We start from the raw sequence: 17516 nt of genomic DNA on the forward strand, positions 1-17516 counted from the left end.
GCAAACGAGGGATGGGCTTGGGTTTGTTCTGTCTGCTCTGAACAACACAGCACAGGAAACAGGCCCTTTGGCCCTACAAGCCCGTGCCGCCCATTTTAACATCTAATCCTTCTTCTACCTACGACCTTGGTCTACGCCTCTTAGGCTCCACCATAAAGGGGTGCAAATATAGAGAATTATATGTACGCCAGATTAAGGGAGGTCTAATTCAGGAACAATTTGTTAAAACCAATCAGCCTAAAAGCATGTTTTTGGGGTGTGGGAGGAAACCGGAGCACCCAGAGAAAACCCACGCAAGCACGGGGAGAATGTGCAAACTCCCACAGACATCGACCCAAGTCGGAGATCCGACCCAGTGATAGTCACTGAGCTGTCGTGTTGCCCGTCAGTTGGTCCAGTTTAAGCGTACACTAGGCTTTAAGGACAGGGTAAAGATTGAAAATAAAAAGCGGGGCCGGGGCAACCATTATGAAGGGAGGGTGGGGACAAGTCGAAGGTCTAAAAACCAGCCTCCCAACCATTGACTCTGTCTACACTTCCCGCTGCCTTGGCAAAGCAGCCAGCATAATTAGGGACCCCACTCACCCTGGGCATTCTCTCTTCCACCTTCTTCCTTCAAGATACAAAAGTCTGAGGTCACATACCAACCGACTCAAGAACAGCTTCTTCCCTGCGGCCGTCAGCCTTTTGAATGGACTTACCTTGCATTAAGTTAATCTTTCTCTACAGCCGAGCTGTGACAGCAACACGACATTCTGCACTCTCTCCTTTCCTTCTCTATGAATGGTACGCTTTGTCTGTATGGCGTGCAAGGAGTAATACTTTTCACTGCATACTAATACATGTGACAATAATAAATCAAATCAAAAGGTCTGTTGGCCATAGTGCACTGAGGGGCTTGAAAATTTGCATCCACTCGGGCTGTGGGTCTGACATTGAACATTCTTTACAAGAGTATCGAATTTGCATTGAGAAGGCAAGCATTTTCTGACTGCCCTGTCCATGACCCTCATGGTTCTGTACACCTCCGTCCATGCTTAAATGCTTTTAAGTTTCACTACAAACACAGCAAGCGGAAAACTTAGAGAGACAAATAGTTCAACTCGTAAACCTTGACTGGAAAGCCTCCGCTGGGGAAATCCTCTGCCTCAGCCTGGATCTTACAGCTGATCTCCTGCAGCAGAATCTTCCGCTCGCAGACCACGCCTCCTACAGTAAGGGTCACGTTCATACAGTCTTTGAGATCGAACAACATGGCGTGCTGTCTCCATGGAAACAAAACAAAAACTCGTGTTAAAAAAAAGTAGCTGCCAGGTAAACAGTTTACCCTTCAATCTCCTCTCGCTCTTCCAGCAAGACGAAAATCTGCCATCATTTCAAGTACAGGAAATGTATTTCTACCCCCACCCCCACCATCTTCAGCCTGCAGTCCAAAGATGTGTGGGTTAGGTAGATTAGCCATGTCCCTTGGTGTCAGGGTAAATGCATGGGGTTATGGGGATAGGGCCTCGGTGGGATTGTGGTCAGTGCAGACTCGATGGGCTGAATGGCCTCCTTCCACAGCGTAGGATTCTATGATTCCAATATTCAGCTGCGCATTCGAAATGATCGATCTGGAAGTTAGTAACATGTCATTCTGTTGACACCCAAAAGTCTTAAAGTTTATTTATCATTCACAAGTAGGCTTATATTAACAACTGCAATGGAGTTACAGTGAAAATCCCTTAGTTGTCACACTCCGCTGCCTGTTCAGCTGCTCCGAGGAAGAATTTAGCACGGACAATGCACCCACGCAGCACATCTTTCGGACTGTGGGAGGAAAGCAGGGCCCCCGGAGGAAACCCATGCAGGCACGGGGAGAAGGTGCAGATTCCGCACAGGGAGTGACCCCGAGGCCGGAATCGAACCCGGGTCCCTGGCGCTGTGAGGCTGCAGTGCTAACTACTCTGCCACCGTGCAGATCAATGACAAATGCGCTTTCCCTTTTCTTGCCTCCTTAATCGTGTTTCACAAAGTGAGTTCTTTGGAAAATTAATGGGGATCTGATGGGGGGTCTAATATAGAGCCAATACAGGACGGACAGAATGCATGCCAGCTCCTGTACAGTCAGCACCATTCCCCACTCTATCCCCACAGCCCTGCAGGTCCAATTCCCGCAAGTGTCTGTTCAATTCCCTTTTGAAACAGTGAGGATGTTTTCCAGTCCTGTTCGCCATGATGCAAATTGCATTCCTGCTTTCAAGAGGGCCATAATGGGATTGATGCCAGGGAGAACGTTACCCTGAGTGACAGTGCCACTATGCCATTGCCTACCCACCATTACTCTGATGGAAGAGGATTATGAATTAAGAAAGAAAAACAATTTTTAAAAACTTTATGCTGATTTATAGTTTCTGGGAGGCGATCAGACGCAAATAACCCCAAGTGCCAAACAATCATGAAAACGGGAGAGAATCACTCTGGGTTTTTTTTTGGGCATGATAAAAATGGAATCTTACCAAACTCTGTCAAAAAATTGAAGCCAAACCTGTTTCCCGCCAGCAGGGGGAGGGGGGCAGGGCCTAGCTTGTCGAATATCCGGCGCCGGTTAAGATTGTGAGAGGCGAGAAACCGGATGCAAACCTGATGTCTCGGCTCTCTCGCGATCCTACCAGCTCGCCCCACCCATCGGACGATGAGGCAAAAAGGTAAGATTGCGGCTTCTGCGTTTCGGTGTGTGGGGTGAAGCTTTGGAATGTTTTGGATGTTGATTTGGAAAGATGGACAGGAGGTTAAAAAAAATATAAGGATTGAATATTTTACTGATTATAAAGTTAAGGAATAACATCCTAGTATTGTTTTGTGTGTTTACGAGGTGTTATTAGGATATTAGGAACACATCAAAGTATGTAACTGGAAAATTATTAAATACTTGAATTGCATTTGTGAAAAGGGGTGGGATTTAGAAGTTTGTACTTCTTCCTAGTCCTTTTCAATTGTGTATGTGCTATACAGACAAATAATTGGGGGTCGCACGGTGGCCCAGTGGTTAGCACTGCCGCCTCACAGCGTCAGGGACCTGGGTTCAATTCCCAGCTTGGGTCACTGTCTGTGTGGCGTTTGCACATTCTCCCCATGTCTGCGTGGGTTTCTCTGGATGCTCCAGTTTTCACCCACAGTCCAACAATGTGCAGGTTAGGTGGATTAGCCATGCTAAAAATTGCCCCTTAGTGTCAGAGGGACTAGCTAAGGTAAATAAGGTTACAGGGAAATGGCCTGGGTGGGACTGTGGTCGATGCAGAGCAGATGGGCCGAATGGCCTCCTTTTGCACCGTAGGGATGCTACGATTCTAACTTCCGCACTTCCTCGCAGCTGAAGAGCCCAAATGATTGACTCACGTGGATCTTAATCTCATCTTCGTCATTCGTCAACTTGAATACGTTGCCATCGTCATCGAACGGATGAACCACGTAATCCTTCATGTATTCCATCTCAAATGACTTGAGGTTCTGCACGCCGTCCATAATCACAGCCAGCATCCCTTCAATTTCATCATCGTCATCAATCAGTGGGGTTTTACAGATCATCGCCTCGGAGGCGTCCGGCTGCTCACATGGCTGCAGACAAGAGTATTTAGAATTATGCAAATGCTAACACATCCAGCTGATTCACGTAGCAGTTCATAAGAGAGCGGAGGCACGCTGGTTTTTGATTCAGTTTGATTTGATTTATTATTCTCACATGTATTGGGACACAGTGTAAGATATTGTTTCTTGCGCGCTATACAGACAAAGCATACCGTTCATAGAGAAGGAAAGGAGAGAGTGCAGAATGTAGTGTTACAGTCATAGCTAGGGTGTAGAGAAAGATCAACTTCTTATAGGGTAGGTCCATTCAAAAGTCCAATCGCAGCAGGGAAGGAGCTGTTCTTGAGTCGGTTGGTGCTTGACCTCAGATTCAGAAGAAGTCGGAAGAGGGAATGTTTTGGGGTGCGTGGGGTCCTTAATTATGCTGGCTGCTTTGCCAAGGCAGAGGGAAGCGTAGACAGAGTCAATGGACGGGAGGCTGGTTTGGACTGAGCTTCATTCATGACCCTTTGTAATTTCTTGTGCTCTTGGTCAGAGCAGGAGTAATACCAAGCTGTGATACATCCGGACAAGTGCTTTCTATAGTGCATCTGTAAAAGTTGATGGGAGTTGTTGCGGACATGCTGAATTTCCTCAGTCTTCTGAGAAAGTAGAGGCATTGGGGACAACACGGGAAGGTTCCCCGATTTGGGGCTACAGAAGGAACAGTTTTTGATCTTTTGACAGAGTGATGTCAAGCAATTGTGAGCACTGTAAGGGTTTATCAACCATTTTATTTGGTCCCATTTTTACGCTATTAAAATCACTGAGTTTCGCTTGGATTATACTGTCCTGGGATACAGCAAGCAAGGTGGAAGATATTGGGTATTATTTCCTTTTGGATTTAATGCCATGGGAAACTTATTTTGTTTGCCCAATCAAAAAAAAACACTGGGATCTTTCTGTACGATAACCCTTGAACACAGAGGGCCAACCTCGACCCCTACAACTCAATGGTCTGATCACCCATGCCCCCAACATCGGGCACACACCAGGGGGAGCCAACAAGAAAACATGAAGTTTTCTCATTGCAGAAACAGAAAATGCAGGAGAAACTCAGCAGGCCCCTTCTCTGAACAAGGGTCGTCGAGACTCGAAATGTTGGTTCTATTCTCTCTCCACAGAGGCTGTCGGACCTGCTGAGAGTTTCCAGCATTTTCTGTTTTTGTTTCAGGTTGCAGCATTTTGTTTTTATCTAAGTTTTCTCATTACTTGGGTTAAATTGACAGACCTGTGGAGCCTGGGCATATCTTTGCTGAAAATGGGTATAATATTTGCAATTCCCCACTCTGCTGGCACCACCCCATGTGTCAAAGGAAGATTGGAAGATTAAGGTCATCGTCTTTGCAAGTTCCATCCTTACTTCCCTTCGTATCCTGAGATGCACATCACCCAGTCACACTGGATCAATTTTACATTCAGTCAACAATAGTGGTAGTTGGCGTGTTCTGGTTCACTCAGCAAGGCTATGTTGCTACGGCAACATGCCCATATATTTTAGAACATAGAACATAGAAAAACTACAGCACAAACAGGCCCTTCAGCCCACAAGGTATGCTGATGATATCCATACCTACTAGGCTTACCTTTAACTCTCAATTCTATTAAGTCTCATGTACTCATCCAGAAGTCTCTTAAAAGACTCTATCGATTTGCCTCCACCACTACCGACGGCAGCCGATTCCACTCACCCACCACCCTCTGAGTGAAAAACTTACCCCTGACATCTCCTCTGTACCTACTCCCCAGCACCTTAAACCTGTGTCCTCTTGTGGCAGCCATTCCAGCCCTTGGAAAAAGCCTTGGGAATCCACCCTATCTATATCTCTCAACATCTTATACACTTCTATCAGGTCACCTCTCATCCTTTGTCTCTCTAAGGAGAAAAGACTGAGCTCCCTCAACCTATCCTCATAAGGCATGCCACCCAATCCAGGCAACATCCTTGTAAATCTCATCTGCGCCATCTCAATAGCTTCCACATCCTTCCTGTAATGAGGCGACCAGAACTACGCACAGTTCTCTAAGAGGGGTCTGACCAGGGTCTTATAAAGCTGCAGCATTACCTCCCGACTCCTAAACTCAATCCCTCGATTGATGAAGGCCAGTACACCATATGTCTTCTTAACCACAGCCTCTACCTGCGTGGCCGGAGAAACTGAGCTTTGGATAGACATCGTAGAGGCTCCAACTTTACATCACACAGCTGACCAGGAATCACTCCCACTCTTACCAATCCATCACTCAAACCAGCCTCCCATCCATTAACTCTGCCTACACTTGCCGCTGCCTTGGAAAAGTGTAATTAAGGGCTCCACACACCCCGGATATTCTCTCTTCCACCTTCTTCCATCAGGAAAAAGATACAAATGTCTGAGGTCATGTACCAACCGACTCAAGAATAACTTCTTCCCTGCTGTTGTCAGGCTTTTGAATGGACCTACCTCGCATTAAGTTGATCCTTCTCTACACCCTAGCTGTGACTGTAACACCACATTCTGCACTCTCTCCTTTCCTTTTCTACATACAGTATGCTCTGTATAGCACGCAAGAAAAATACTTTTCACTATATACTAATACAAGTGACAATAATAAATCAAATCAAAACCTGCCAATGGCCAGTTTTGGAAGGGTTTGCAGGTCACCGCTTTGGTCACATTGTGAACACGTCATCATTGGCCATTCAAATCCTGGGGTGGGACTCGAACTCAGAGCTCCTGTCAGAGGCAGAGATGCCACCCACTGCACCACAAGCCTTCCAGCTCTTTGAGTACCTCCTCCAGGACTTATTAATTATTTTAAAAACGGGTTTTAGCCGATTTAAGGGAAAGAGATGAAGAAGAGGGATAGAACAATGGTGAAATATTTCTAATCTAAAAACTTACCTTTTCAAATGTTTTGTTCTTGTCATCAGTAAATACTAGTTTTGGTTGATACACAGAGTTTAGATTTCTCCCACTTATTGTGATGTTGAGGCCTCTGTGGAAAAAACAAGCTCATTGGATTAAACAGTGATTCCATTCTTAATACATGCATGCATGAGAGAGACAGATGCACACACACTCAAATGTGCACACTCAATGCATGCACACATACGCACACCTTACAAATACATGCATGCACGTGTGGACACGCACACAAACACACACACTCAAAGTGGTCTGCAAAAGAAGAAGTGAAACCCCGGAACCCCTTTGAAGAAACCACAGCTGACATCAAGCTTAGAATCTTTGTAAACATTGCAGTTAGGAACAATGGAGATACTTCTGGTGCATTCAACAATGAGGGGAAAAATGAATAAGTACAGTTGACTGAAAGCTGAGTAGAAAACTATTAAGCAATCAATCAAAGCCTACGTCAAAACACCACATTATGAAATTGAAAGAGATCAAAGGTTTTCAATGGAAAAGAGAGGGTTTCAAAGCATTTGAGCTTTCTAGGAAGGCTCAAAGGTTTCAAATAAAAGACTTCAAAATAAAAGAATATGGAGGCTTTGGAGAGGGTACAAAAAAGATTTGGCAGGATGTTGCCTGGTATGGAGGGCATTAGCTATGAAGAGAGATGAGAGAAACATGGTTTGTTCTCACTAGAACGGCAGCGGTCGAGGGGCGACCTCATAGAAGTCTACAAGATTATGAAGAGCATAGACAGAGTGGATAGTCAGAGCTTTTTCCTAGGGTGAAAGGGTCAATTACTAGGGGGAATAGGTTTAAGTGGTGAGGGGCAAGATTTAAAGGAGATGTATGAGGCAGGTTTGTTTTACACAGAGGATGGTGGGTGCCTGGAACTTGCTGCCGGGGTTGTAGTGGAATCAGATACAGTAGTGACTTTTAAAGGGGCATCTTGACAAATACATGAATAGGGTGGGAATAGAGGGATATGGTTCCCAGAGGGTGGGGGTTTTAGTTTAGGCAGGCAACATGCTTGGTGCAGGCTTGGAGGGTTGAAGGGCTTGTTCCAGTGCTGTAATTGTCTTCATGCTTTGTTCTGTGCCAATACACTGGGGCTGAATGAACAAGTGTGGAAAGGGGAACCCCACCACCCCTCCCCTGCAACCAAGTGAATTGACATCTCCTCTCCGTCAGAGGACTTCAAAGGGCTCTGCTCACACCTGCAGCACCTGATAGAGAGAGAGAGGAATCCCCATTGCAGAGTGGAGTGGTGCAGTGATTTGAAAGCCTGCTGGATGCCCAGGAGGCGGGGAGGTCAAAGTGATCACTTCAAAGTTTCCACAGCTGACAGGCAGGAATTAAGTTGTTAATCACAGATAAAAGCAAAATACTGTGGACGCTGGAATCTGAAACAAAATCTGAAAATTTGGGGAAAACCTCAGCAGGTCTGACAGCATCTAAGGAAGGGTCATCCAGACTTGAAACCGTGGCCCTGTTCTCCCTCCACAGATGCTGCCAGGCCTGCAGAGATTCTCCAGCATTTCCTGTGATGCTGATCACATGATTATGAGGAGCATGCTCAGGTGTGATCACTCGGCCTGCCAGGGCTAGAAGGGGCAGTCTAACCACGGGGTCTCAGGGTTTGGGTGGGCCGGTCACTGGGAATCCAGTCTATTCAATTCAACACTCCCTCCCTGCCTCAGAACCCGTCTTAGGGACATCATAAAGTCCTGACCTTTGGTTCACACAAGTAAATTTTCATGCACTGCTTACGACAGTAACGACAGCGGGTAACCTTTTGTTACCTTATCGCCTGACTAAGCAACTAATGCAAGGCCTGACTAAATAGTGACTTACGTCATGATGCTGCAGCTTGGGTAGATGCTGTTGATGACGGGGTTTTTGCGGTACTGGAACCGGAAGTCTCGCTCAGTAGTTACTCTCACCGAGTCTATCACCACAATAGGAGGCTCCTCCATTAACGAATTCGCTCTTGCAGTTGTGCATCGTATAAAAGTATTATTTTTGCTGGCAGGGGTAAGTACAAAGGGATGAGAAATGTAGGCCATTTACTCAAACAACACTTGTTTCTTTCAACACTTCTGCTCATTCAGCAAGAGAATTAAAATACCAATAGTCAGCCTGATTTTCTGTTTGTACGGTGCAATAAATAAATCATTCACCCTCATGGGACGTTTGTGGGAAGATCACTCTTCATCTTTGTAAGCTCTTCACTCCCCTTCATTCTGGAATCGAAAACTCCCTTTGCAATTGCTCAGGTGTGTTTAAAGTTTATTTATTAGTGTCGCCAATAGGCTCACACTAACACTGCAATGAAGCTACTGTGAAAATCCCCTAGTCGCCACACTCTGCCGCCTGTTCAGGCACACTGAGGGAAAATTTAGCACAGCACCTAACCAGCGCGTTTTTCAGACTGTGGGAGGAAACCCACGCAGACACGGGGAGAATGTGCAGACTCCGCACAGGCAGTGACCCAAGCCGGGAATCGAACCCGGGTCCCTGGCGCTGTGAGGCAGCAGTGCTAACCACTGTGCCACCACGCCAACAACCAGATTGATAAGATTTGTATCAGGCTCACACTGCCAAGATTTGTAGATGTGTTTACATGATGCTAGAGTCAAGGAAATTCCAAGGAATGGGGATGGCTTGGCTGCAGTGTAAACTGGTAAAGGATGCTGTTCTGCGTTTGCCCCTTTTCACTGTAGTCCACCAAGAGTTGGCAATCTGGGCGCCTATCGTGATGTAACTACGGGGCAAGGCCAGGCCAACAAGAGCTGCCTCAGCCCGTACTGCAATTGAACCCATGCTGTTGACATTATTCTACACCACATTCTTCGCCAACTGTGCTAACCAGCCCCTGGGTACACAGTACACTGCACTCAGCATTATCATCACTTCCAGCCATTTTGAAACTGTTATATATTGAAGTGATTGCAGATTGCTTTAAGAACTGATCACATGGTTTGACAATGATGTCATTAGGGTGTTGCAGTGGCTGCTGTTTTACTTTCAGTTTGTCCCCCGTACAGGCAATGGCTCCTCCTGTTACGTGCTAGTGGGAGCCCCCTTGTGGAAACCACATTATTTCCTTTTTGTTAAAACCCATAACTCCTAACACAGTCAGAACATTACAGAAACACTTGGCTAAAAATAAAGAAATATTTTGCTTTGAAAGGTTAAAGATGGGGAGGGCCAGTTTGGGTGACTCAGTGAGTTATGAACCAAACCAAGGGACCAGCAATCTTTTGCATCCAAAGAGAGAGAAATGGCCAAAATAAAAACTACTGGGAGCCACAAGGGTTTCGGATTTCTAAAGCAAATATTTGGCAAGTTGCCAGAATGTATGATTTTCTTTAGAATAAAAATAAATTAAATTTAAAAATTAATTTAAAGCCAATTTTAAAAAAATTAAATAAATGCAGTTAAATTAAAAATTAAATAAAAATAACTTAAACGGATTGATAAATGAATAATTAAATAGAATGAATTAATAAATTAAAATTACTTAACTAACCTTTAAAAATAAATGAAACAAGATAAAAAAAATACATGTATTGAATTTACGTATCATTAGAAAAAGAAATCAAAATTAAAATAGACATAACTTTGATTATTGTAAACATTGACTATAATTCTAAATTTCAATCTCTAAAATTGAGTGTGCAGATAAAAAACTTTGAATAAAACATTCAGAATAATTTATCATCTTAGCTATGCCAGCTGTATAATAACCCAAATTCAAAATCTCTTCTTCCAATCCCGTAGTACATATGAACTTATGAATTAGGAGCAGAATTTTGATCTGATTTGATTTATTATTGTCACATGTATTAACATACAGTGAAAAGTACTGTTTCTTGCGCGCTATACAGGCAAAACATACTATTCATAGAGGAGAAACGAGAGAGTACAGAATGCAGTGTTACAGACATAGCTAGGGTGTAGAGAAAGATCAACTTAATGCAAGGTGGTAGGTCCATTCAAAAGTCTGACAGCAGCAGGGAAGAAGCTGTTCGAGTTGGTCGGTACGTGACCTCAGACTTTTCTATCTTTTTCCTGAAGGAAGGTGGAAGAGGGAATGTCTGGGGTGCATGGGGCCCTTTATTATTTGGGCTGCTTTGCTGAGGCAGCAGGAAGTGTAGAGAGAGTCAAAGAGTGGGAGGCTGGTTTGCGTGATGGATTGGGCTACATTCACCGCCTTTTGTAGTTCCTTGCGGTCTTGGGCAGAACAGGAGCACTAGGTTCACTAGGCTGATACCGGAGATGAGGGGGTTGGCCTATGAAGAGAGACTAAATAGACTGGGTCTGTACTCGTTGGAGTTTAGAAGGATGAGGGGGGGATCTTATAAAGATGTATAAGATAATGAAAGGGATGGATAGGGTAGAGGTAGAGAGATTCTTCCCGCTCAGAAAGGACAGCAGGACTAGAGGGCACAGCCTCAAGATAAGAGGGGCGCAGTTTAGAACGGAGTTGAAGAAGAACTTCTTCACTCAAAGGGTGGTGAATCTCTGGAGTTCTCTGCCCGTTGAAGTGGTGGAGGCTACCTCGCTAAATATATTTAAGATACAGGTAGATAGCTTTTTGGCAGGCAAGGGAATTAAGGGTTATGGGGAGAAAGCGGGAAAGTGGAACTGATCCACTTCAGATCAGCCATGATCTTATTGAATGGCGGGGCAGGCTCAAAGGACTAGATGGCCTACTCCTGCTCCTATTTCTTATGTCCTTATGTTCTTATAGGAGCAATACCAAGCTGTATTACAACCAGAAAGAATGCTTTCTATGGTGCACCTGTAAAAGTTGGTGAGGTTCGTAGCTGACATGCCAAATTTCCTTAGTCTTCTGAGAAAGTAGAGGCGTTGGTGGGTTTTCTTAACTAAGGTGTTAAGCATAGGGGGACCAGGACAGGTTGCTGGTGATCTGGACAGCTAAAAACTTGAAGCTCTTGATCCTTTCTACTTCATTCCCATTGATGTAGACAGGGGCATGTTCTCCTTTACGCTTCCTGAAGTCAATGACACTCTCCTTCGTTTTATTGACACTGAGGGAGAGATTATTGTTGCCGCACCAGTTCACCAGATTCTCTATCTCATTCCTGTGCTCTGTCGTGTCATTGTTTGAGATCCGACTCACCATGGTGGTGTCATCAGCAAACTTGAAAATCAAATTGGAGGAGAATTTGGCCACACAGTCACAAGTGTATAAGGAGTGTAGTAGGGGACTGAGAACACAGTCTAGTGGGGCACCGGTGTTGAGGATGATCGTGGAGGAGGTGCTGTTGCCTATCCTTACTGATTGTGGACTGTCAGTTAGGAAGTTCAGGATCCAGTTGCAGAGGGAGGTGCCGAGGCTCAGGGCACAGAGTTTGGAGATGAGTTTCGTGGGAATAATGGTGTTGAAAGCTGAATTGTAGTCAATAAATAGGAGTCTGACGTAGGTGTCCTTGTTGTTCCAGGGAGTGAGCCACTTGGCTCTTCAAGCCTGATCACCATTCACTAAGATCATGGTTGATCCAATTGTGACCCGCAATCCCACATTCCCATCCACGCCCAAAAACCTTTCACCCCCTTGTTTGCCAAGAACTTATCAAATTCTGCCTTAAAAATATTCAAAGATTCTGCTTCCACCACCTTTTGAAGAAGAGTTGTAGAGACTCTCTGTCTTATTTTATAAAGTGGAGGTGGATCCCCCTCCCCCCCCTCTGAGAACTAACACCTAACAACTCAAAGAGGAATACCTCACCTCATAATCTGTAAAATGTGAGTGTGAAGTGGTACGATCTGCTCTTTAGCAACTTTTAACAGTTAAATCAAAATAACTCCCTAACACTCTCTCTAAAATCAACAAGTAACAATTTATTTATCTAACTAACAGTGAACAGGTTTATTAAACTATTAACAAACCAAATAAAACACGATTCTAATGGAATGCTGCTCAGATAAATACAATTCCCACGTATTACATAAGAACATAAGAAATAGGAGCAGGAGTAGGCCATCTAGCCCCTCGAGCCTGCCCTGCCATTCAATAAGATCATGGCTGATCTGTCGTGGCTCAGTTCTACTTTCCCGCCTTCTCCCCATAACCCTTAATCCTCTTGCCTACCAAAAACCTATCTACCCACGTCTTAAATATATTCAGCGAGGAAGCCTCAACCACTTCAACGGGCAGAGAATTCCAGAGATTCACCACCCTTTGAGTGCAGAAGTATTAGCAAATAAAAACAGCTATGAGCTATGGCAGGCGGCATTTCTCTCTCCCTCTCTGGAGCTAAGAGCTGAACTAAGAGCCATTACTCTGGCAGATGACAATTACTCTCTGCTTTTGTCCCACTGCCAAGCTTCTTTTATACCTTTGGTGACATATCAACATCCCCCACAATAGGAATGGTCCTAGTTGCCAAAACCATCAATTTTAAATTTAATAGGTTCTTGGTACCTAAGCGCCTAATTCAAATTGACGAGCTGAATTCAAAAGCCTGTTGCCTTGGAAGCACTTCCGCTTGACCATTTGATACAAATGTTTCAGTTTGGGTACTCTATCTGCACTTGCATTTTTTTTTAACTGTCTAAGCACAGGCTGATACCGGAGTTGAGGGGATTGAGCTATGAGGAGAGGCTGAATAAACTAGGCTTGTACTCGTTAGAGTTTAGACGAATGAGGGGAGATCTCATTGAGACGTATAAGATGATGAATGGGATGGATAGGATAGAGGTGGAGAGACTCTTCCCGCTCAAAAAAGACAGTAGGACTAGGGGGCACAGCCTCAAGATAAAGGGGGGGCGGTTTAGAACGGAGTTGAGGAGGAACTTCTTCACTCAAAGGGTGGTGAATCTCTGGAATTCTCTGCCCGTTGAAGTGGTGGAGGCTGCCTCGCTAAATATTTTTAAGAAGCGGGTTGATGGGTTCTTGATAAGAGAGGGGATTAAGGGTTATGGGGAGAGGGCAGGAAAGTGGAACTGAGCCACAACAGATCAGCCATGATCTTATTGAATGGCGGGGCAGGCTCGAAGGGCTAGATGGCCTACTCCTGCTCCTATTTCTTATGTTCTTATGTTCTTATGTTCTTATGTAAAAAGCACCTCCTTTTAAAAGGGACCATGCAATGCTTACGCTAGCATTTTACAATCTGACAAACCCCAAGCTACAATTAGTCTACTCAACTTAGCAACACTTAAATGAGCCACCTTTCCTTCTCTATGAATGGTGTGCTTTGTCTGTACAGTGCGCAAGAAATAATACGTTTCATTGTATACCAATACACATGACAATAAATCAAACCAAATCAAAATCAAGACTAGTTATCTGTTCCGAAGATGTAAATAATCCCTCTATATTGCTTTTCTCTATTCTCATCTCTTACCTGTTTATGGTGCAGTCTTTCCCACCAATCGTCACTTTCTGATTGTTGCCTGTTGTCAGGTGTCGTCCCAGAAGAATAACCGCAGTCCCACCAGCTACAGGGCCGTAGGTCGGAGTCACCTGAGTTATGACGGGTTTCTGCAAAAAAAAACATTGCTTCACAGCTACCCACAAATCCTGATATTCACAGAATTACGCACCCCTCCATTGGCACAGGAGATGCACAGTTTGCAAAGAGGCTGTGCCAGAGAGATGGGAACAGGCCCCAGTTCATTCCTTGTATGGAACTCACTGATTTCCCCCAAGGAAGATGCAGGGATGGATAGAGACTGCACCTCTGATCAGTACCCTGAAAGCACACGATGGGAGACAAGATAGAGTATGGCACGCTCCTCCTCATGGTCACACTGGCTCCTGAGACTGGCCCTACATCAAGGAAGAGCCAGTTGCGGCCAAGTATTGGAAGTTGGGCAGATATGTTTGAAGATTCTGCCTTTTATCAGGCGAGAACATAGCAACAACTCGGCCAGCCAAATCCAACAGGCCAAGGTTCCAGTTTTGTCAATTAGCAGCCAGTGCATTATCTCGGCCAAATTAATAAATATGTTTTTAAAAAGGAAATAGATTTTGAGAGTCAAAAGTTGGCATGAGATATGGGGAGAGCGTGGGGGCCGCGGGGAGAGAGCGCGGGGGCATGGGGAGACAGCGTGGGGGCATGGGGGGAGAGCGCGGGGGCATGGGGGGGGTGTGGGGAGAGAGCTTGGGGGCGTGGGGACAGAGCTTGGGGGCGTGGGGAGAGCGCGGGAGTATGGGGAGAGCGCGGGTGTATGGCTTTGAGATAGAGGATCAGCCATGATCATATTGAATGGCAGGGCATGCTCAAAGGGCCGAATGGCCTGCTTCTAGTTCCTATTTTCCAAGTGAACTAATCAGCAATTTTTGTGCCTGGTTCTGCAATCTAAAGCGAGCATTTTAACAATAAAATTTGGCACTCGGAACCCACGTGTGAAAACAAATAAACCAATCATGATACTGCGGGAATCTCACCACAAATTGAAATCCTGGGAGGGAGTACGACCCACTGATGGAGAACTCGCCATCGTGCTTCTTCTCTTGAATAGTAATATTGACCTCTGTCAAAGTCTCAGGCTGCGGCTTTCCCGTGACTTGTAGCTTACACAACAACCTGTTGGAAAACACCCCCATCTTAAAATAAAATCAGTTCATTTCAGAGAATAAGTGCTGCAGCCGACTCGTTCAGCCTCTTTCAATATCTTTCGAACAAAGGGCAAAAGTGAATGCGAGGTTATGTTACAGCTGTATAAGGTGCTGTTGAGGCCACACCTGGAGTACTGTGTACAGTTTTGGTCTCCTTATACTGGCACTGGAGGGGGTGCAGAGGAGATTCACTAGGTTGATTCTGGAGTTGAGACGATGAAGAGACACTGAGTAGACTGGGGCTATACTCATTGGAATTCAGAACAATGAGGGGAGATCTTACAGAAACATATGAGATTATGAAGGGAATAGATAAGATAGAAGCAGGGAAGCTGTTTCCACTGTTGGGTGAAACTAGAACCAGGGGGCATAGCCTCAAAATAAGGAGAAGCAGATTTCGGACTGAGTTGAGGAGGAACTTCTTCACACAAAGAGTTGTGAATCTGTGGCATTCCCTGCCCAGTGAAGTAGTTGAGGCTGCCTCATTGAGTGTTTTTAAGGCAAGGATAGATAAATTTTTGAACAGTAAAAGAATTAAGGATTGTGGTGAGCAGGCGGGTAAGTGGAGCTGAGTCCATGAAAAGATCAGCCACGATCTTATTGAATGGTGGAGCAGGCCAAATGGCCTACTCCTGCTCCTAGTTCTTATGTTCTTATCATGGCCAATCAACCTAACCCACACATCTTTGGACTAATTTAATCACTGCAAAGCTATAAAAATGTGAGACTTTACTCTCTGTACAGCGTGCTCAGTAACCTTCTGAAATTATTTTGCAGTGGCGGAATATTTAACACTGATGCAATGCTAAACTTCATGAAAGCAGAAATCTGGCCCACAGACAATCACAGTAGGTGGTGGGCAGTGGCTGTGCTGGAGGCAACTTCTTAAAAATCCAACAATGGATCATCACCTATTTTTAAACAGATTACAACACACACGTGCGTTGTCATGGGAACAATTCATGCAGCTAAGCAGCAGAACAGCACACTGAGCTAGTAGGTAACGTGGAAGAGAAGAATCTTCCTCCTAAAAATTTTGCCTCCAACCTTTAGCATATCGTTAACAGAAATAGGCCATTCAGTCCCTCAAGCCATTCGGTTAGATCCAGACTCTCTTGCCTCAGTACCTTCATTGCAATGTTAACGTAAGCCTTACTTGTGACTAATGAACAAATAAACTTTAAAGGTTTCACAGCGCCAGGGACCCCGGTTCGATTCCCAGCTTGGGACAATGTCTGTTGCGGAATTTGCACATTCTCCCCGTGTCTGCGTGGGTTTCCTCTGGGTGCTCAAGTTTCCTCCCACAGTCCAAAGATGTGCAGGTTAGGTGAATTGGCCATGCTAAAATTGACCCCAGTGTCAGGGGATTAGCAGGGTAAAAATTCAGGGATACGGGAATAGGGCCTGGATGGGATTGTGGTTGGTACAGACTCGAAGGGATGAATGGCCTCCTTCTGCACTGTAGGGATTCAATGATTTTTACTCTGTCCAACTGCCCTCAACACCCTACCAATCTCAGTTTAGCCATTTCACGTTGAACCCTAGGTTCAATTGTTTGCTATTGAGTTACAGCTCAGGTTAATCCAGAGCATGCACCCAACTTGGAGTATGAAGGGTAGGCGTTGCAACATGAGCCATTTAAGAAATATGTAAGGGCATCCAAGCGATGGCTATCTTTCTGACTTCCTCCTCATCCTTACCCTTACTCTCTACTTAAAAGCTTCTCATATCTCGTGAGGGGTGTTTAAGGACTCTGGGTCTGTACTCAATGGTGTTTAGGAGGATGAGGGAGGACCTCATTGAAACTTACAGAATATGAAAGGCCCAGATAGAGTGGACCTGGGGAAGATGTTTCCATTGGCAGGAGAGACTGGGATCCGAGGGCACAGCCTAAGAATAAAGGGGCGACGCTTCAGAATCAAGATGAGGAGGAATTTCTTCAGTGGTGCAACTGTGGAATTCATTGCCACAGATGATGGTGGAGGTCAGGTCATTGAGTATATTTAAGATAGAGATCGATAGGTTCTTGATTGGTAAGGGGATCAAAGGTTACGGGGAAAAGGCAGGACAACGGGGTTGAGAAGCTTATCAGCCATGATTGAGTGGAGGAGCAGACTCGATGGGCTGAATGGCCTAACTCTGCTCCTATTTCTAATGATCTTATGGTGTCAGAGTAAAATTGAAAAGCAAATTAAGCAAGGGAACCAAACATTATGGCCCAGACATCATGTGCTAGACTGTTTTGTTTTTCCCAATGGGTAGGTTGGCTGCAAGTAAAACATTCCAGATAAAGAAGCTTATTCTCGGCAAGGTAAAGGATACAGAAAAGTAGGACATATTGACCAAATATTTTTGTAACTATCAGTAGCAGCAAGGGCATTCAAATGTGTTTTACCTCGAGGTGGTAATATGCTGACAGC

General features: G+C 44.9%; 1 protein-coding gene across 1 annotated transcript in view; it reads right to left on the bottom strand.

The window, feature by feature from the left end:
• The window catches only part of mst1rb (macrophage stimulating 1 receptor b), a 142120-nt gene that overhangs the window by 30476 nt on the left and 94128 nt on the right, over positions 1-17516 (bottom strand). Inside the window, exons 7-12 of the mRNA XM_080181391.1 lie at positions 14926-15064; positions 13880-14016; positions 8355-8525; positions 6492-6585; positions 3379-3597; positions 1112-1261 (exon numbers count right to left, since the gene is read on the bottom strand). Coding sequence (XP_080037517.1) covers positions 1112-1261; positions 3379-3597; positions 6492-6585; positions 8355-8525; positions 13880-14016; positions 14926-15064 — 910 coding nt within the window. The remainder of the gene's footprint in view (positions 1-1111; positions 1262-3378; positions 3598-6491; positions 6586-8354; positions 8526-13879; positions 14017-14925; positions 15065-17516) is intronic.

The sequence above is a fragment of the Carcharhinus amblyrhynchos genome, chromosome 3 (genome assembly GCF_965287045.1).
Source record: "Carcharhinus amblyrhynchos chromosome 3, sCarAmb.v2.hapA, whole genome shotgun sequence".
Lineage (NCBI taxonomy): Eukaryota > Metazoa > Chordata > Chondrichthyes > Carcharhiniformes > Carcharhinidae > Carcharhinus > Carcharhinus amblyrhynchos.